The 21,367-nt window shown below is 43.7% G+C and overlaps 1 protein-coding gene across 4 annotated transcripts in view; it reads right to left on the bottom strand.

Moving 5' to 3' along the window:
- PTK7 (protein tyrosine kinase 7 (inactive)) overlaps positions 1 to 21,367 on the bottom strand; it is a 303,844-nt gene that overhangs the window by 21,230 nt on the left and 261,247 nt on the right. For 2 of the 4 annotated variants that reach the window (XM_029592812.1, XM_029592813.1), the window contains exon 20: positions 7,582 to 15,966. The exons of the other annotated variants lie outside the window; for them this stretch is intronic. In XM_029592812.1, coding sequence (XP_029448672.1) covers positions 15,806 to 15,966 — 161 coding nt within the window. In that variant the 3' untranslated portion in view covers positions 7,582 to 15,805. Of the gene's footprint in view, positions 1 to 7,581; positions 15,967 to 21,367 lie in introns of those variants that run through there. 4 annotated transcript variants of the gene reach the window in all.

Raw genomic sequence — 21,367 nt, 5'->3', positions numbered from 1 at the left:
TCTCGTCAATCTACTTCCTTCTCCTCCTCTTTCTGTGCGCGTTCCTCTTTTTTCTTTTACTATTTTCTTCTATTTTGACCAGCGAGGTTTTCATAGGGGTATCATTTTCAATTTTTTTCATCTATACTCACCACTCCATTATGTCTACTGCTAAAACCTCATTTACTGTGGTTTCATTAAACGTTCAAGGTCTCTCACATCCCATCAAAAGGAAGAAGATTCTTACCTACTTAAATTCTTTGCGTGCGGACATTGCCCTCATACAAGAAACCCGCTTGACATCTCATGAATCCCTTAAAGAGACACTGGGTGGGCCAAATATCCTTTAGCTCTGCAGTCCATAAAAAACGTGGTACAGCTATTCTTATTCATAAAAGCTTGGATGCAACGATTATTCAGCAATCAGCAGATATTGATGGTAGGTGGAATTTCATTCAAGTCTCTATCAACAAGATGGTATACACCATCCTCAATCTGTATGCTCCAAACCAAGATGATCCTACATTTTTTCATAACACGTTTTCCCATGTCCTTGCGTACGATTCTACTCAGACTATCATCGGTGGCGATTTCAACCAGACCCTAGATCCTTTCATGGATCGGAAGTCAACGGCACGCCTATCTGTTTCCAAATCAAGCAAAGCTCTCAACCATCTCATGTCGACATTGGGACTTTCGGACCCTTGGCGTCTTCATCATCCTAGAGATCAGGAATACACCTTTTTCTCTGCTCCGCACTCTTCCTACTCTCGTATAGACTTTTTTCTAGCTTCACATTGCTTAATCCCACAAGTACTCTCCACGGACATTGCTCCTATTCTGGTTTCAGATCATGCTGCAATCATCCTTCAATGTAACTTACTGTCTCCAATCATCACCGATAAAATGTGGAGATTCAACTCTTCGCTATTGGCAGATTCAGCCTTTGTGGAATGCATTCGAGATCAAACTAACGAATACTTCTCTATCAATGCTTCGCCCGATATTTCATTATCCACTCTATGGGAGGCATATAAAGCTACCATTAGAGGCGCTATCATCAGCTATTCAGCGTATAAACGGAGAACTGACCGAGCGGATATGGATCGCCTTCAAGCTTCTATAGTGTTACTGGAAGCTGAGCATATTCAGCGCCCGACTAGTGCTTCTTTAGCAGCGGTGTTAAAAGCCAAGTTTCAGTACAACCAGCTCCTCAGTGCTTCGGTTCGCCTCTCTTACTAAGCCTTTCATACTAAGGCTACATATTATGCTGAGAATAACAAGTGCGGCCACCTTCTAGCTTCTTATTTAAAGAAGAGAGCGGAGAAAAAGCGCATTACTAAAATTCTATCTGCCTCTGGGCAAGTTCTTACGCAAGACGAAGACATTCTACACGCATTCCGAGACTTTTATGCTCAGTTATATCAGAATGAAGTTCAAGCGTCTGAGGAAGATCTTCATTCCTTTTTCTCCACACTTACTCATCCAACCTTATCGACGCAACAACTTCAAGATCTTGAGTCTCCAATCACTTCACAGGAAATAGAACTTGCAATTAAAGCCTTCCCTGGCGGAAAAGCTCCAGGTCCGGATGGCTTTAATACGGACTTCTATAAAACGTTTCGCAAGGAACTTATACCCCATCTTCAACAGTATTATTCGATTGCACCGGATCAACCAAATCTTTTTTCTTCTTTCTCTGCCGCATGTATTGTAGTTCTTCCAAAGCCGGGTAGAAATGCAGCTGAAGTTGGCAACTATAGGCCTATATCCTTACTGAATACGGATTACAAAATTTTTACTAAAATATTAGCTACACGTTTATCCCGTATTATGCCTACATTAATTCATCCAGATCAATCTGGATTTATTAAGAATAGGCTCATCGCAAATAACACCAGGCTTTTTTTTCATATCCATGAAGCGGTTTTTTCTGCCTCCTCCCCGGTCATTGCTGTCTCTCTCGATGCAGAAAAGGCTTTCGACCGTGTGGAGTGGTCCTTTCTTTTTGCCACTCTAAAACGATTTGGTTTTGGTCCCAATTTTATTTCATGGATCAACCTTTTGTATTATTCTCCCACGGCCTTTTTGTATCTCAATAATCGCCGATCCCCTCTTTTCTCCTTGCATAGAGGTACACGCCAAGGATGCCCTCTTTCCCCGCTGCTCTTCAATCTGGCTTTGGAACCCCTTCTTAGTGCCATTCGACAGAACTCGCTCATCAAAGGTATACAAATTGGCTCTAATGAATATAAGTTATCAGCTTATGCAGACGATGTCTTACTTTTTCTCTCTCAGCCTGACCTTTCCCTTCCAAATTTACTCCTACAAATTGAGGCCTATTCCGCCCTTTCAGGTTATAAGATCAACTGGCACAAAACTGAACTCCTCCCTCTTAATACACTCGGCTCTCTGGTGGATCTCACTAACTCTGTCATAAACAAAGTTCCCACAAGTATCAAATATTTGGGTATTTCCTTTTACTCCGACCCTCACTTAACAATTGCTAATGCTGAAACTCGTATTATCCAAGGGATCAAAGACCTTACCATTCAATGGTCGCCCCTCCATCTTACATGGTGGGGAAGATTAGATACTATCAAAATGGTGGTTGCCCCTAAAATTACTTATGTTCTCTCGATGATTCCCATTTTTTTTTCCTGCAATTTTTACAAGCAGATCGATCGACTACTAACCTCTTTTTTATGGAGGAATAAGACCCCCAGGATTGCTCTGTCTAAACTCAAGCTTGTTAAGGCAGAGGGCGGTGTAAATTTCCCAAATTTTTATGCATACCATCAAGCTTTCATGCTACAACAAGCTCATCACCATTTCTTTCCTTCTCCCACCCCAGGAAGTCAGCCCAGATGGTTAGATTTGGAAGGTTTTTTAGTGTCTCCTTTTCCCCTCACGTGCCTCCCAGGGATGCAATTATCCAAACGATTGGCATCTAATTCTATACTACACTCACTACATAAAGCGTACTCCCTTTTTGACTCCACCCGCCCTACACATATGTGTTCTTGGAGTTACTCTACCATGGCCCCCATTTGGCAGAATTCTAAATTGCTCTGTGTTAATCACCCTCTCAACTGGCCGTTATGGCAGACCAAAGGCATATGGTTCTTAGCCTCCATACTAGAAGATGCTACCATACGCTCGTTTGCTCAGCTCACGGAGCAATATGGGCTGCCATCTTCTCAATTCTTTGCATGGCTTCAATTACGTAACATTGTAGCTGCCTCCCCCTACTCCTCCGTATCGCTCACTTCTTCCCCATACCTTTTACAGGTATATCAGGAACATGGTCTTCAAGGACACTTAGCATCCAAATTATATAAACTTATTGTTTCTGCAGAGTCTAATGTCCTTCGAACTGGGCTACACTCCATTTGGACTAAAGAGATTGATGCTCCAATCAGTCCAGATATCTGGAAGCGCCTTTGGTCTATCACTACTCGCATCACCCTATCTACCAGCTTGACACAATCTTCCTTTTTCCTATTACATAGAGCCCTTTGGACACCCTGGCGGCTACATAGGGCTGGTTTACTTGCCTCACACAACTGCTGGTCTTGCTCCGCACCCCGAGCGACTCTTGAACATATGATTTTTTCATGTTCTTATGTCCGCACATTTTGGCTCCAAGTTTGGTCAACGATTACTTCTATTCTTTCTTTCTCACATCCACTCACGTATGCTGTATTGTTTTTTCGGGGTTCCAACCCATCTATTTCACTTTCCCTGCCCCACAGGAAATTGATGGATTTTTTGCTTACCATTGCTATTCACACAATACTGTCCAACTGGAAGCGCAGTGATTTATTATCACAGGCTTGGTGGTGGAACTCCGTTTGTATGTACTACAAATATGAAAAAGCTATGGCTATTAAATGTAACCGTATGGCCTCCTGGGCTCAAGTTTGGAAACCACTTGAGGATTATGTAACCTCTCTACCTTGATGACTGTATGTATGAATGTTTTCTTATATTGCCCATTTATATTCTTCCTAGCTGGTTCTTCTATCTATCTCTAATCTCGTCTTTCTTTCTCCCTCTTTTCTTCTTCTTCTTTATCTTGTCTGTTTCTGCTCCCTCATCTTTCTCCTCTATTTTCTTTCTTCTCTCTCTTCTTTCATATCTTCTTTTGGTTCCTCCTTATGTTCAGTTTCAGTAAAGATGCTCAGGACCATGGTATATCTATATTGTTTATACAGGAGGTATTGTTCATACAGGAGGTATTTTAATTTTAATTATTTTTGTCTGGCACCATGTATGTATTATTTATCTTATATTTGATTTCAACAATCGGATTCCTCCTGTTCCATCCGAGAGGTGCTACGACCGTTTCTCTGCAGCATCCTGTCTGAATTTCTTTCTGGAACTTCCCCTGTTTTGTATTTCTTTGTTTCTATTTTGCAAAATGTTTAATAAAATCCTTTAAACATAAAAAAAAAAAAAAAAAAAAGTAGAGAGCAGTGATGGAGCTGCTTCCAAGTGAAATATTAAGTTTGATTAGTTGGGTAAGCGGCAGCATAGCTCTCTGCTGTTGAAGCAGAGAGCAATGCTGGATATGCATGAAGTATCAGTTTTACTTCTCCCCTGCCGTTGAAGCAGAGAGCAATGCTGGATATGCGTGAAGTATCAGTTTTTCTTCTCCCCTGCCGTTGAAGCAGAGAGCAATGCTGGATATGCGTGAAGTATCAGTTTTTCTTCTCCCCTGCCGTTGAAGCAGAGAGCAATGCTGGATATGCGTGAAGTATCAGTTTTTCTTCTCCCCTGCCGTTGAAGCACAGAGCAATGCTGGATATGCGTGAAGTATCAGTTTTTCTTCTCCCCTGCCGTTGAAGCAGAGAGCTATGCTGGATATGCGTGAAGTATCAGTTTTTCTTCTCCCCTGCCGTTGAAGCAGAGAGCTATGCTGGATATGCGTGAAGTATTAGTTTTACTTCTTCCCTGCCGTTGAAGCAGAGAGCTATGCTGGATATGCATTGAAAGTGAAGTATGCATTGAAAGCCACATTAACTATCAACAAATATTGAACAAGCCTAATAATTGGTAATACCTATAGCCTATGAACTCTCTGTTAATTTTACATACTCTTACCCACCCATGGGTTTTTTTTTTGTTTGTTTTTTGGAGGTTCAGGCCACGCCCCGTGTACACAGTATTCACGGTGTGGTCTCACCATGGAGCGATACAGAGGCATTATGATATTTTCCGTTTTATTCACCATTCCCTTTCTAATAATTCCCAACATTCTGTTTGCTTTTTTGACTGCCACAGCATACTGAACCGACAATTTCAATGTGTTATCCACTATGACACCTAGATCTCTTTCTTGGGTTGTAGCACCTAATATGGAACCCAACATTGTGTAATTATAGCATGGGTTATTTTTCCCTATATGCATCACCTTGCACTTATCCACATTAAATTTCATCTGCCATTTGGATGCCCAATTTTCCAGTCTCACAAGGTCTTCCTGCAATTTATCACAATCTGCTTGTGATTTAACTACTCTGAACAATTTTGTATCATCTGCAAATCTGATTATCTCACTCGTCGTATTCCTTTCCAGATCATTTATAAATATATTGAAAAGTAAGGGTCCCAACACAGATCCCTGAGGCACTCCACTGTCCACTCCCTTCCACTGAGAAAATTGTCCATTTAATCCTACTCTGTTTCCTGTCTTTTAGCCAGTTTGCAATCCACGAAAGGACATCGCCACCTATCCCATGACTTTTTACTTTTCCTAGAAGCCTCTCATGAGGAACTTTGTCAAATGCCTTCTGAAAATCCAAATACACTACATCTACCAGTTCACCTTTATCCACATGTTTATTAACTCCTTCAGAAAAGTGAAGCAGATTTGTGAGGCAAGACTTGCCCTGGGTAAAGCCATGCTGACTTTGTTCCATTAAACCATGTCTTTCTATATGTTCTGTGATTTTGATGTTTAGAACACTTTCCACTATTTTTCCTGGCACTGAAGTCAGGCTAACCGGTCTGTAGTTTCCCGGATCATCCCTGGAGCCCTTTTTAAATATTGGGGTTACATTTGCTATCCTCCAGTCTTCAGGTACAATGGATGATTTTAATGATAAGTTACAAATTTTTACTAATAGGTCTGAAATTTCATTTTTTAGTTCCTTCAGAACTCTGTGGTGTATACCATCCGGTCCAGATGATTTACTACTCTTCAGTTTGTCAATCAGGCCTACCACATCTTCTAGGTTCACCGTGATTTGATTCAGTCCATCTGAATCATTACCCATGAAAACCTTCTCCATTACGGGTACCTCCCCAACATCCTCTTCAGTAAACACCCAAGCAAAGAAATCATTTAATCTTTCCGTGATGGCCTTATCTTCTCTAAGTGCCCCTTTAACACCTCGATCATCTAATGGTCCAAATGACTCCCTCACAGGCTTTCTGCTTCGGATATATTTTTAAAAGTTTTTACTGTGAGTTTTTGCCTCTTCGGCCAACTTCTTTTCAAATTCTCTCTTAGCCTGTCTTATCAATGTCTTACATTTAACTTGCCAACGTTTAGAGCAGGGGTGGGCAAGTCCGGTCCTCGAGGGCTGCAAACCAGTCGGGTTTTTAGGATACCCCTAATGAATATGCATGAAATAGATTTGCATACAACTGAGGCAGTGTGTATGCAGGTCTCTCTCATGCATATTCATTAAGGATATCCTGAAAACCTGACTGGTTTGCGGCCCTCGAGGACCGGAATTGCCCACCCCTTGTTTAGAGGAAAGCAGATACAGGTGTATAAATTCTTCAGCTTAGTAGGTATATATACTGTCAGATATTACAGTAGGCATCAAGATGTAGGCAAGACAAGATGACATCAATATCTAAGAGAAGGGACCAATGATGAATGCCAACATCAAGGCAACAGACAGAACAAGTCTCTAGGAACAGCCTCAGATTCCTCCTCTATAGTGTGTTGTGAACACCAAGCAACTTTTAGCTACTCTGAGCACAGAAAGGTCCATTTACTATGGTTAACAGCTTTGAAGAGTGTCCTTGGAGGAATTCAGGATAAGGCAGTGAGCTAGTAGCAGTAATAGATCTGAAATCTATTTCTCTAGGACTCCCAGCTCTGGGCCAGATCTTAAAATCTACATGCGGGTGTAGATTTGTTCACGCAACCCAGCGCGAACAAATCTACGCCTGATTTTATAACATGCATGCGCTGCCGCGCACGTGTTATAAAATCCAGGCTCGGCGCACGCAAGGGGGTGCACACATGTGCACTTTCCGCGCGCCGAACCCAAGGGGAGCCCCAATGGCTTTTCCGCCCCTGGACCGCCCCCAAACTGCCGTCATGCTCCCGGACCGCCCATTTTTTAAAGCCCCAGGACATACTCACGTCCCAAGGCTTGCGCGCGCCTTCAAGCCTATGCAAAATAGGCTCGGCGCGCGCAGGGGCAGAATTTCTCGGGTTACACGCATAGCCTTTGAAAATCTACCCCTCTGTGCTTTAACCATTGGACTAGCCTCTCTTTTCTTTGTCCTCTTGAACATATTCAAATGCAGTTAGACATGAATATTTTGGAAATGGAAAATAAATTCTGACACAAACTATTTACAAAAAGTGTTTTATTTGAGAGCAGCAGGTAAAAAAAATTCCTCCTGGGCTGTTGTAAACGTATATAAAGTAAACGAACCAATACAGTACTAACAAGATTCTAATCCAGATCCCCATAATAAAAACACTACAAATGCGCCGATAAACTTGCAAATTTAACAAAAATAACAAAAAAATGTGTATTTATTCCAAAATAATTATAGAAAATAAGGCATTACATTTTGAAAAGCTAGTGAAAGGCTCCTTCATATACCAGGCACTTTGTTTCTTGGCAGCCACAGGAGCTGGGAGAGGCTGCAGCCTTGGCTCTGACTCCTCTACATAAAGTGATAGGCTAATGCTGAACCATATAAATAAATATGCAGGTTCCTCAGTGTCCTTAATATGGTATGAGTAACACATGATTTCTAAAATATGTACATGCAACAATGAGTATGTGCCAGAGAGCAAACGTACCGACGCACAGAGGAGGGAGTCACAGAATGGATGCTGATCGGTAATGAGAGGTTCTCCAGGGAGAGGGTGCATCACAGAAGCATAATTCTGCATGCAAAAAACTTTCTATACAGAGTCTAAGGGAAGTACTACCATTCAGACACCCCAGCAAGCACAGCAAAACAACCCAAGGGAAAAGTCAAGTAAAAAAATAAAAAAATGAAGCCAGGGAGGATACTACAAAGTCCCTCCAGAAGAGCTGGGAATATTCCCCTCTAGCTCCATTTGAGCTCTCAGATCAGTTTTATTTTAACTATTTTCAGATACATCATAAAATAGGGTATACTAGGCTATTACAGATATAAAAAATATACAGCAGGGCAATAAAGGCAACAATTCAATAATAAAAAATCAAGTAATTAACAAAAGAGCAGAACTAAGACAACAGTCTTCTCCAAGCCCAATACACCCCCCAGACCTCATCATAACCCTTCGATTTATTCTTAAGGGCAAAAGTAATCCATTCCATTATTGCTAATTCAGTCAGTGATCCTAAAGTGGTGAACTCTTCAAGTAAAAAGCAATAGTAATTTGGGCTGCATGCAGGAAGTGTGACATCAACTGTTGAAAATTCTTATTAAGATCTTGGGACTTCCACCTTCCCAATAACTATAAAGACCCAGACAAGTCTAGGAAAGTTTTTATAAAAGCCTGAACATTTCGATGCATTCTTTCCCCAAATTCTAACCCTAACACAATCCCACAACATATGAATGTAGGACGCCTGGACCCCATATCCACATCAACAAAGAGGGCTGCAGCCTGAAAAAATATAAGGGATTCTTATATGTTCTGTACAATAATCAAAATATCAATTCTTTATTCTTATTACATAGGGACAGTGTTAGTGTGGCACCCCAGGTATCATACCAGTCACTCTCATCTAGATTTAGAGGTAAATTAGAATCCCATTGTGCTAGAAGCAAAGCTTTCATCTCAACATTGTGTGTCCCATCTAGAAGATAACTCCAGAAACAAGAGATCATCTTAATTTTGAACAATGTTGTGTAATTAATCTTTCCAGGCTGTCCATGGCTGAAGGACCTCCATATCTTCCCCTCAACTAGATACCTACATAATTGCAATAACATATAATGAGAATGCTCTGAGATCCCAAATTCTTCCTTAAGAGTCTTGAAAGTCTTAAAAGTGCCACCTTCCAAATTTGATCCAGCAACCAAAGACCTTTATCATACCAGCTTCCCATATCCAATGATGCAGTGGTCAAGGACAGCTACAAATTCCCCATCAGTGATGAGATTGGGGAAACCACCTCTGAACACCTATCTAATAACCTCTTGGTGATATGCCAGATCTTCAAAGTGTGGCTATTTCTGCTAATCTTAGAAAGGACAACCGACTCCCTCAGGTAATACCAACAAAGCTATCAAACTATATCCCTTCAGACTGGCTTCTCTCTAAATCTAATCAAACAGTTGTAGAGTCACATTCAAATCATCCTCTAAGTTCTGCAATTCAAACACCGATTTAATATATTTTTTACTTGACTTTTCCCTTAGCTTGAATCTGTGTGGGTATTTATTTAGCAAATCTTTCCAACTGAGTTTGGAATGAAAGGATAACAATCCTCCACCTCAAACAGGACAGGTGTAAGGGCAGGGGACAGCATAGGTGTGACAGAACCAGAAAGGAAAATTGGTTCTTACCTGCTAATTTTAGTTCCTGTAGTACCACAGATCAGTCCAGTCTCCTGGGTTTTGCCTCCCCTCCAGCAGATTAAGACAGAAAAAGTTTAATTGACACTGCAATATAACCTAGGGTGCCTCCTGCAGTCCTCCAGTATTCATCTGTACCAAAGCCAAGATAATAGAAAAAACAAACCACTAACCACTATCAATAACCCCTGAACGAGCAGAGGGAATAGGCAAACCAGAACCAAGAAAAAACAGTCCTCATCAAGCCCAAAAAGGTAAAGGACTAACCAAAAACCTGTGCCATTCTTCAGAATAACTACAATGATAGATCGAGCGGACTCTCCACAACACCATTACCCAAATGGGCGGGACTCTGGACTGATCTGTGGTACTACAGGAATGAAAATTAGCAGGTAAGAACCAATATTCCTTTCCCTGTATGTACCCAGATCAGTCCAGACTCCTGGGATGTACCAAAGCTTCCCTAAACAGGGTGGGACCTCAAGAGTCCTGCTCGAAGCACACGCTCTCCAAAACCCGTGACATCTGGGGCCTGGACATCCATACGATAATGCCTAGTAAAAGTGTGCAACGATTTCCAAGTAGCCGCTCTGCAAATCTCTTGCTGACATTCAGCCCAAGACGCCGCCGCCTGAGCACGAGTAGAATGAGCCCTCAAGCCTTCCGGAACAGGACATTCCTGACAGATATATGCGGAGCCAATAGCTTTCTTCAACCAATGTGCAATCGTGGCTTTAGATGCTTTATGGCCCCTTCTTTGCACCACTCCACAGTACGAAAAGGTGATCTGATAAAACGGAAGCTGTTAGTAACCTTAAGGTAACTTAACAAAGTGTACTTCACCTCCAAAAGCTGCAATTCTCTCGCATAAGGGGCCGTAGGCTCCAAGCTTGGGAATGCCGGAAGCTCCACCAACTGATTAACGTGAAATGATGAAACACCTTTGGCAGAAAAGCTGGAACCGTCTGTAAGGAGACCCTTAAGAAAGAGCCTGAAGTTCCAAGATTCTTCTAGTGGAACATATTGCCACCAAGAAAACCACCTTCAGATTGAGATCTTTTATGGTAGCCCTTCAAATAGGCTAAAAGTGTGCCTCACACATGCCCTTCAAGACTAAATTAAGGCTCCAGGAGGGACAGACCTTCTGAACTGGGGGGCACAAATGCTTCGCCTCATGGAGGAAACGCATCACATCCGGATGCACAGACAGTGCTACCCAGTGTACTTTGCTGCAAAGATAGCCTAACACTGCCACTTGAACCCTGAGGGATTTAAAGGATAAACCCTTCACAAAACCCCTTTCACAAGAAAGCAAGAATATTTACCACAGAGGTCCGCATAGGAACCATCCCTCGTTCCTTGCACCAATCCTCAAAGACTCTCCAGACTCTCACATAAGCCAAGGAGGTGGAAGACTTTATTGCCTGCAAGAGAGTCGAGATAACCTCCTCCGAGTAACCCTTCTCTCTCAAGCATTGTCTCTCAAAAGCCAAGCTGTGAGACAGGAGTGAGCTGCCCTATCTGAAAATATGGGACCTTGATGCAGCAGGTTTGGCAGATGAGTGAGCCTTAATGGGCCGTCCACAGCTAGACTGACCAGATCCGCACACCAGGGTCTCCAAGGCCACTCCGGAGCCACCAAAATGACGTCCCACTGGTGAAGTTCCATCCGCCAAAGGATCTTGCTCACTAGCGGCCAAGGCGGAAACACATACAGTAGAATGCCTTGTGGCCAAGGAAGGACCAAGGCGTCTACTCCCTCTGCACCGCGTTCTCTTCTGCAAGTGCCATGGCATTCCTCTGCGTTGTCATCAAATCATGTGAGGCTTGCCCCTCCTGCGACAAATGAGATCCATCGCCGCCTCCAGCTGCTGACATCTGAGAAAATCTGCCTGCACATTGTCGAACCCAGCTATGTGAGAGGCCGCTATCCTCACGAAATGTTGCTGTGTCCAGTAAATTAGCTCCTGAGCCTCCTGGGCCACCATCTGATCCTTTGTACCACCTTGTTGGTTGATATATGTCACCGTCGTTGCATTGTTGGACAAAATTCTGCCCGAACGGCAGTGCAAGAGTGGATGGAATGCACCTAGTGCCAACCGAACCACCCTTGTCTCCAGGCGATTGATGGACCACAATGCTTCCTTCTTTGATCAGAGGCCTTGCTCTGACTAATTCTGGCAGACTGCTCCCCAGATGGACAGACTGGCAACCATAGTAACCTCTACCCATTCCGGAACTTCCAAGTCCACACCTCGACACAAGTGGTCCCGACCAAGCCACCAGTAGAGACTGGACTTGGCTAACTGTCAGCAGAAGATGAAACTGTTCCAACAAAGGATCCCACTGGGAAAGTAACGCCACCTGCAAGGGTCTCATGTGTGCGAAAGCCCATGACACGAGCTCCAACTTAAACGCCATGGAACCGAGAACCTGCACGTAATCCCAGATCCTGTGTACTTGGCTTACCAGCAAGCTGCGAACTTGCGACTGCAACTTGACAATATGCTCCTCAGTAAGGAATACCTTCCCTAGCTTGGTGTCAAAGCACATCCCCCAAAACTCCAATACCTGAGACAGGATGAGATGACTCAGCCAATTCACAACCCAATCAAGCAACCGTAAGCAGTGAAGAACGAGATTCACCACTTGCTTGCACAGGGCCTGCGACTTCACTCGAATAAGCCAGTCGTCCAGATAAGGGTGCATCAGAACTCCCTCCTTCCAGAGAGCGGCTGCCACCACCACCATAACACCTTGGTGAAGGTCCAGGGAGCTGTCACTAGTCCAAAAGACAGGGCACAAAATTGGAAATGCCTTCCGAGGATCTGGAACCTCAGAAACATCTGATGGTCAGACCAGATGCCTATGTGCAAGTATGCCTCTGTGAGGTCCAGGGACGCCAAGAAATCCCCCTTGCGCACTGCAGCAATGATTGATCGGAGAGTCTCCATACGAAAACAAGGAACCTTGAGGGCCCTGCCCTGTTCACTTTCTTCAATACCAAGATGGGACGAAAAGTTCCTTCCTTTTTCAGAACCACAAAATACATGGAGAAACGACCCTTTCCTTGTTCCTCCAGGGGTATGGGAACGATAGCTCCGAGCCGTTGCAGACAGTCTAGGGGGTCTCCTGCACCACCTGTCTCTTCTCTGCAGAGGTGCAAGGGGAAACCAAGAAAAGATCCCTTAGTAGACAAGCAAACTCTAAAGTGTAACCTTGTTCTATTATGCTTAAGACCCACTGGTCTGTAGTAATTTTGGTCAACTCCTCATAAAAGAGAGTCAACCGACCCTCTATAACCAGGACGGAGGAGTGGACCAACCTCGCTTCATTGGGAGGATTTGGCTCGAGCCTCCCTGGCTAGAGCCATCCCTATTTGGCTTCCTGCTTCAAAAGGATTAGTTTCAAGACGGCAGCCTACCCAAGGCCTGTCTCTGGGCGCTCCCCGAGGGGCAGCCCTGACAAAAATGCCTGTCTGCTCAAAAATGTGAATGCCCCGAAGAGGAACATTTGGCCCCTCTAGGCTTGTCCTTGGGAAACTTATGAAACTTGTTCTCTTCCAGATGTTTAATCAACTCCTCCAAGTCTTCTCCAAACAGCAGCTTTCCCTTGAAAGGTAATGCACCCAACTGGGATTTGGACGAGACATCCGTGGATCAATTCTGTGACCAAAGGAGTCTCCTGGCTGAGACTGCTGACATCATGGTCCCGGAGGACATCCTTATGACAGAGAATCATCGCCATAAGTGACCATGGCCTCCAGCCACTCTGCTTGCTTTGTCTCCTGGAAAGACAAGGATCTGTCACTGCCTGCAGTTGCTGCACCCAGCACAGCCCAGTGTGAAGCATGAAACTACTGCACACCGCAACACGAATACCAAGTGCCAACACCTTAAAAATCTTCTTCAGATGAACTTCATCTTCCTATCCTGGAGATCCTTCAAAGTCGTGGCCCCGGATACCGGGATAGTCGTTTTCTTAGTCACGGCTGACACCGAGGCATTCACCTTCGGGACCCGCAACAACTCCAGCATGTCCTCGGGCAAAAGATATAACTTATCCATAGCCCTGCCAACCTTCAAACCAGCCTCTGGAGTCTCCCACTCCCGGACAACCAGCTTCCTGACTGACTTACGAAATGAAAAAGCCTTCACTGGACTTCTCAAGCCATCCATGACTGGGTCCACCTCTTCGAAATTGGACTCTTCCCAGGGAATCTTGATGCCCAACTCATCCAGGACACAGGGAATCGGAGGACCCAACTCCTCCCTGTGGAACAAATGCACACCTTGGGATCATCCCCTTCTACCGGTGGGCCGTCAACCCTGACTGTCCTCCGAATCCTGCCCCCCCTCCCCGGGGAAGGAAGCATACCAAGAGGAGCAGAGTCTGGTGGGAAGCCGACGTCAGAAGCATCTGAAAGATCGTCCGCCGTGGACATCCCTCTCCCCTCTGCGGCCGCAGTAGAAGCCCCGAAGGAAGCCAAAATGTCTGCCATTCCTGCACTGACAGAGAGCGGGTCAGCGGCTTCCCGCAGCGCAGAATGAGCTCCCCCAGAGCCACACTGCTGCTCCAACCCCCCCCCCCCGTGGATATCCCCAAATTGCCCTCCCCTGGAGAGACAGTGGGAGCAGAAACCATCTCAGGAGAGCCGCGATCAAGATAAAACACAAGCTAACCTCACTAGCTCTAACCTCTTCCCCAACTTATTTATTTTTTAACTTTAAACTGTACTGAAGAAAAGGCAAAAAAAAAGGAAGCAGTTCCCTGCATAGAAGAAGGCAGGAGGCTCGGCCGACCCTTCAGGAGGAGAGAGAACTGGCCCACCAGCTTTCAACCTCTGGCAAGGAGGGACTGAGCAAAGTTCAGGGTCTCCAACTCTCTGCTTGTCCACCCCACAACCAAGTAGGATGGCCCAGCAGGACCTACCAACCTCCTGGGAGGGAACCTGTCTCACTAAAATCCTTTTTTTTTTTTAAACAGGTATAGATTGCACCTCTACCATCTGCTAGAGACGGAGAAACACTGGCAGTGTCAGTAAAACTTTCTCTGTCTCCATCTGCTAGCAGGGAGGCAAAACCCAGGAGTCTGGACTGGTCTAGGTACGCACAGGGAACTAGATTATACGAGAGAAGAGAGATGTAACTCAGGATAGCAAGGATGTGACAAAGCCAAGGCCAGATTATGGGAGTGCATGCTCTGGAAAGGACAGGAAAGTGACAGGTCAGGACTAGATTATGAAGTAAATACTCCCTACAGGATATACCAAAGACAGCAGAAGTATGACAGAGCCAGGAATGTACTACAAGGTGCGCACCTCTTGGAAAAACAAAAGTAGGTGAAAAGCTTGGACCTGCCCCTGAAGTGCTTTCTAATGCACATCAGGACAGATAACCTTGATGGCAGCTGGTTTTCTATTATGGTGTTGGTTTCAGTTTGTCTGAGGCTATCTGATTTCCTGTCTCATGTACAGTGATTGGTGGATACAACATGAAGCTCTCCTGGATTTGATGTACCGTGATTGCTAGATACAGTTCTGAGGCTCTCCTTGGTTTGATGTACAATGATTGTTGGATATAACTCTGATTTCAGGATACACTACTAAGGCTCTTCTTGGTTTGATGTACAATGATTGTTGGCTATGTCCTGATTGCAGGATACAGTACTAAGGCTCTCCTTGGTTTGATGTACGATGATTGTTGGATATAGACCAAGGCTTTCCTTGCTTTGATGTACAGTGATTGCTGGATTTAACTCTGGTGTCAGGATACAGCACCAAGGTTCTTCTCAGAATCCTCTTTTATATATATTGCTAGGACTGTAGGGTGCCAGAGTATTCCAGGCTGTTGGCAGAAGCACAGGAATGTGAGTTCACTGGATCCACTGTTGTCCTCCAAATAGGAAAGGCCATGGCAGGCAAGAATCCTGCAGATAATCTGCACAAACAAGTCCATGAAAGCTATTGTGCTGCAAGTCTTTTGACTGATTTTACAGATCTGTAACTAAACTCTGAAACACTGCAATCTTCCTTTTTATGCTCTCCTGCTCAGATTTTGTTGTCCGATTGGATATCTCCAAGTGTGTTGGCTATCTCACTAAAAGAAGGACGGTCTTTGGGGCTGGGAGCCCAACAGCATTGCATTAATTTGTAGAGTTTGGAAGGGCAGCCCTCTGGAGATGACAGCTTTATTTTCCCATTCTGTAACCCTGAAAATAGAGCACAGATAAACATGAATCAGAGGCATATGGAAGAAACAAATATCTAGCAGGCTCAACTGAAGTGCAAGGTGTAAGTCATTTCCATAAAAAGAAGTTAAGATAAAAGGCATTATTGCTTGTTGGAAGGACCAGAAAAATATCAGGAAATACTTTATTGAGAGGATAGCGGATTACTGGAATAGTCTGTAGGAATTCAGCAATCTTCAGGAGTAACTTAATGGTTAGAGCAGCGGATGAATGCTAGGGTCATGTATCTTGCTTTTCTCATGAATGCTTCTTGAACAAGTCACTTTATCCTTAATTGCGTCAGGTTCAGACAGACTACAAGCCCTCTGGGGCAGGGAAGTCCCTATTATACTTGAATTTGTAAACTCACCTTGAGCTTGTATTTGGAAAGAGTAAGGATGTAATAATCAAAACTTTAAGTGACTACAAAAGCCTACTTTGATTATTGACCTCTCCTCTCCTCCCCCCCCCCCCCCCCCGCCTCCCCATGATGGATAAAAATATGGAATTGCTGTGATTTGGGAGGTAAATACATGCATTTATAAATGAAAAGAAATCCTTACTGGTTGAAAGCAGGGGCGGCTGCCTGAGGCAAGGAATGAGATGGCCCCCCCCACTCCACGACACTCACATGGGGGGGGGAGGGTAATGAAGTCAGATTGGGGAGGTAGGAAAGAAGGGCAAACACCCCCCGCCCTCAGATTGCGATGGATTAGAGGGGGTGGGCAGACTTCTCCTCCCCTGCCCTCTGCACTCTCCCCACCACCAGCCCTAGAAATACTGCAACTACAGAATAAAGATAGTTTTCTTTTCTATCAAATAATGTATCCCTGGATCACACAGCAGAACTACTGATTTTTATCTAAATAACCAAGAAATAGAGCACACCTCTAGACTACGATAACTTGGCGCGCCGTTAACTGTAGCTGGCAACCTGGCTGTAAGTCATTACAAGAAAATTTCCTCAGGGCACTTTATGCAATAAAGAAAGCCCTGGCTAGTTCTAGCCGCCCAGGAAAACTATTTGTAAAATTGTTTGATAACACTGCATCAACAATTTTAGAAAACGGATAGAAGATCTTACTCAGAAGATATTTAACACCTCATAAATTACACAAAAAATATCCATAGGTATCAGTTGGAGATGAATATAGAATAAAGAGACCATAAAGCATAAAACGTTCTGACAAAATCTGAACTGGAAATCACAGCAAGCCAGATGCTGTATGCAGTGCAACAATACCATTCCTCATAAAACAGACAATAAAATCAAGAAATATAAGCAAGTTTGCTTACCGTAAACGGTGTTTCCGTAGATAGCAGGATGAATTAGCCATGCTGTCATGGGATCTGTCAATCAGGTCCGGGAGGCGGAGCTTTACAAAGCAGAGATTTAGATTTTAGCTCTCTGCGGCTGTGTGAGTGTTCCCGCGCAGGAAAGTAACAGATTCTCCTCAGTCTGTGATTAAGCTGTAGGTTGTAAAGACTGTGACTGTCAGGGAGGAGGATGGGTCAGCATGGCTAATTCATCCTGCTATCTACGGTAACACCGTTTACGGTAAGCAAACTTGCTTTTTCCCGTTGATAGCAGGGCTGAATTAGCCATGCTGTCATGGGAGTCCCAAGCTCCCGATCACGTTGTGTATGATATATATGTTTGTACGTGATCATGAACAGTGTGGCATTCACCATGTACAAGATGATAGAGATTGCAGGATTGCGTGCCCTATCTTCGCATCAGTAGCTGCTTGTTGATCAAGGCAGTAGGGCGATGTGAAGGTATGGAGCGATGACCATGTAGCTGCCTTACAAATGTCAACGGGTTGTACATGTTTAAGGTGTGCCAAGGAGGCCGCCACTGCTCTAACTTGATGAGCTTTGGGAACAGAATGTAGCTGTAGGTTCTGTTTGTCGTAGCAGAACTTGATGCACTGTGCTATCCAGCTGGAGATGATGCGTTTAGCCACCAGTAGTCCAGGTGCTTTCGGGTCGAAAGACAGAGTTGAGAAACATGGGAGTCTGAGTTAGTTCTTTCTTTGTAACATGCTAACGCTCTTTTGCAGTCTAGCGTATGCAGTAATTTTTCCCTGTCATTTGCATGAGGTTTAGGGAAAAAGATGGGTAGTTCTATGGTCTGATTGAGATGGAATTGAGAAACCACTTTTGGTAGGAAGGATGGGTGAGTTTGGAGAATCACTTTTTGGTGATGAAACTGTAAATACAGAGAATAATGGACCAAGGCCTGCAATTCACTGACTCGTCGTGCTGATGTTACTGCCACGAGGAATACCACCTTCCATGTGAAGTATTTAATGTGTGCCGAGTCCATGGGTTCAAATGGGAAAAACATGAGCTGTTCAAGAACTATGTTGAGGTTCCACGGAACTGGAGGTTTGGAGATCGGAGGGCGAAGGTGAGTTAACCCTTGATGAAACAAGATAGTAAGGGGTGATTGGAGATAGGAATATTGTTAAGTGGTCTGTGATATGCCGCTATGGCACTGAGATGCACCCTGATGGATGAGGTTGCCAGACCAGCTGTGTACAGTGTATGTAGATAATCCATGAGTAACTCAGGTGAATAGTCTAAAGATGATACACATTAGAAGTGCACCAGGTAGAGTTTCCATTGCAGCAGCTAGAATTTTAGCTGGAACAAAAAATATGATCACATCACCCCAATACTAGTGTCGCTTCACTGGCTTCCTATTAAATCTCAAATTGATTATAAGATCCTGACCATCATTCACAAATCAGTGAATGCTGATCACCATAAACATACTGGTTTAAAAGTCACTCCACAAATTACCAAAAAAAATCTTCGATCTAATAACACTTCTTGTCTAAATATTCCTCCCATCAAAGATGCTCGACTATCATCCACTAGAAATAGAGCTTTCTCCATTGTTTGTCCAAAAAAATGGAACTCTCTACCACTTTGAGAACTCAAACCAATATCAAAAAGTTCAAGAAAGATCTAAAAACTTTCCTTTTTCATACAGTCTACATTAATGATCATCTATATCAACAATCCATCTACAATCAACTCAACCAACCAAACCCAGGCACGAAAGAAAAAGTATCTACAACTAGCATAAACCATATTCATTACAATTCGGAACTTATAAGAAGTAATGATAGAATCCCTCCTTTATGATAAATTAATACTATTACTGTTACTTCCCTTTTTTCCCTTTTCCTCCCTTTTTCACCCCACCCCCCCATTGTTACTTTTTTGTAACTATGTATAATTTATCTGTTTTTGTTTGACTTTGTAAACCATTATGATGGCTGAACCGAATGACGGTATATAAAAATAAATAAATAAATAAAATACATTTATAGCTATAGTTTTTCCTCGTTGAGAGTTTCCTGGATTCTAACAAAATGGATCATGCCGAAGTGGAAACTCCCTGTTCTGTTAAAAGGAGCCTCTCAATCTCCATGCTGTTAAATGGAGAGATGAGTGTAGCGGGTGTAGAAGTGTTCCTTGATCTTGGAAGAGAAGATCTGGGCAATTCGGTAATCGAATGGGGTCTGTGATGGACAGTCGGAGAAGGAAACTGTACCACAGTTGCCTTGGCCAGGCTGGAGCTATGAACATAAGAACATAAGAAAATGCCATACTGGGTCAGACCAAGGGTCCATCAAGCCCAGCATCCTGTTTCCAACAGTGGCCAATCCAGGCCATAAGAACCTGGCAAGTACCCAAAAACTAAGTCTATTCCATGTTACCATTGCTAATGGCAGTGGCTATTCTCTAAGTGAACTTAATAGCAGGTAATGGACTTCTCCTCCAAGAACTTATCCAATCAGTTGAGCCTTGTCTGCTATGCACTTCTGAAGTGTCCTTGTTATGAGTGGTATGGGAGGAAAGGCATATAGGAGGCCTGTCGTCCACGGAATGAGGAAGGCATCTTGGGCAATCCTGAACTGACTTGGTTTTATCAAGCAGAATTTGGGAACCTGAGCGTTGATCTCGGTTGCAAAGAGATCCATCGCAGGTGTCCCCCCATTGCATGAAAATGTTTTGGGCTACCTCCGAATTGAGTATCCATTCGTGAGGATGAAATTTGCAGCTTAGCTTGCTCTTGTATTTGCTGCTCCTGGTAGGTAAGTTGCTTGCAGATGTATGCAATGTTGGTGAGCATGTTTGAAGACTGTCAGGGTCTCCTTGCAAAGGGGCCATGAACTGGACCCTCCTTGCTTGTTGATATAAAACATTGCCACTTGATTGTCTGTGTAGATCATGACTCTACGGCCCTTTAAGTGATCTTGAAACACTTGTAACGCATTCCAAATTGCTCTGAGCTCTAATAGATTTATCTGCAGGGTCCACTCAGCGATTGTCCATAACCCTTGGGTTTCGTAAATCTCGAGATGTGCTCCCCATCCCTTGCGAGACGCATCTGTGGTTAAGACTGTGTTGTGAGGAGGACTGAATACTGCTCCTTTTGACAGGGTGGAGTGTAGGAGCCACCACGTTATGTCCTGTTTCATTTTGGAGGTCAACGATAGCTTCTGTGTCAACGGTTGTGAGTGTTGTTTCCATTGACATTTCAGTCCCCATTGCAGGCGTCTCATGTTTATTTATTTATTTAAAAACTTTTCTATACCGTCGCTAAGTTATATACCATCGCAACGGTTTACAAATAGGCACATAGACTAAGGTAAGTAAATGTAGAATATCTTACATTCTAACAGGTGCCAATAAAGTTCGGTTACAATTTCATAAATAAAATCATTATTTGAGTAATGTTGGTCAAGTCCAGGTATATTATTGAGTTACTATCGCTTTGAAATATTACTTCTTACAAGTAGGATTGATTAAATTCATTCTCATCTGCATTACCTTGTATTTTCATTCTCTACCCTCCATACTCTTTAGTGAAGGCTTTTTTAAAGAGCCATGTTTTTAGATTTTTCTTAAAAGTATTGAGATTATTCTGTAATCTGAGTTCGGGTGGCATCGTGTTCCATAGTATGGGCCCAGCCAATGATAAAGCCCTTTCTCTCACTTGTGTAGCCTGGTATTGGGTACTGTGAAGATAGCCGCCGCCTTGTGGCCGAGGACTACCAGAATTTGTCTTGCTGACAGCCTTTGAGTGTTGGGCCCAAAAAACAGCAGGGTAGGAGATCCAGTGAAGCCGTAAGGAAATGACAAAATAGTGGATGCCACAAAAGAGTCTTTCAATTTTTAATCATGGAGACGTAAAGTATCATGTACATATGCCAGACTCTGGCCGAGTTTCGCCACCAATCAATCATACATGCACCGACAAGGTTCGTCTCCTCTCAATGCCTCACTGTTCTTTGATTAATAAGCCCCTGAGGCAGCCACCATTGGCGAAACTCGGCCAGAGTCGGGCATATGTACATGATAC

This window comes from Rhinatrema bivittatum, chromosome 3 (assembly GCF_901001135.1).
Source record: "Rhinatrema bivittatum chromosome 3, aRhiBiv1.1, whole genome shotgun sequence".
Classification (NCBI taxonomy): domain Eukaryota; kingdom Metazoa; phylum Chordata; class Amphibia; order Gymnophiona; family Rhinatrematidae; genus Rhinatrema; species Rhinatrema bivittatum.
This window is presented reverse-complemented; position numbering and strand designations above follow the sequence as displayed.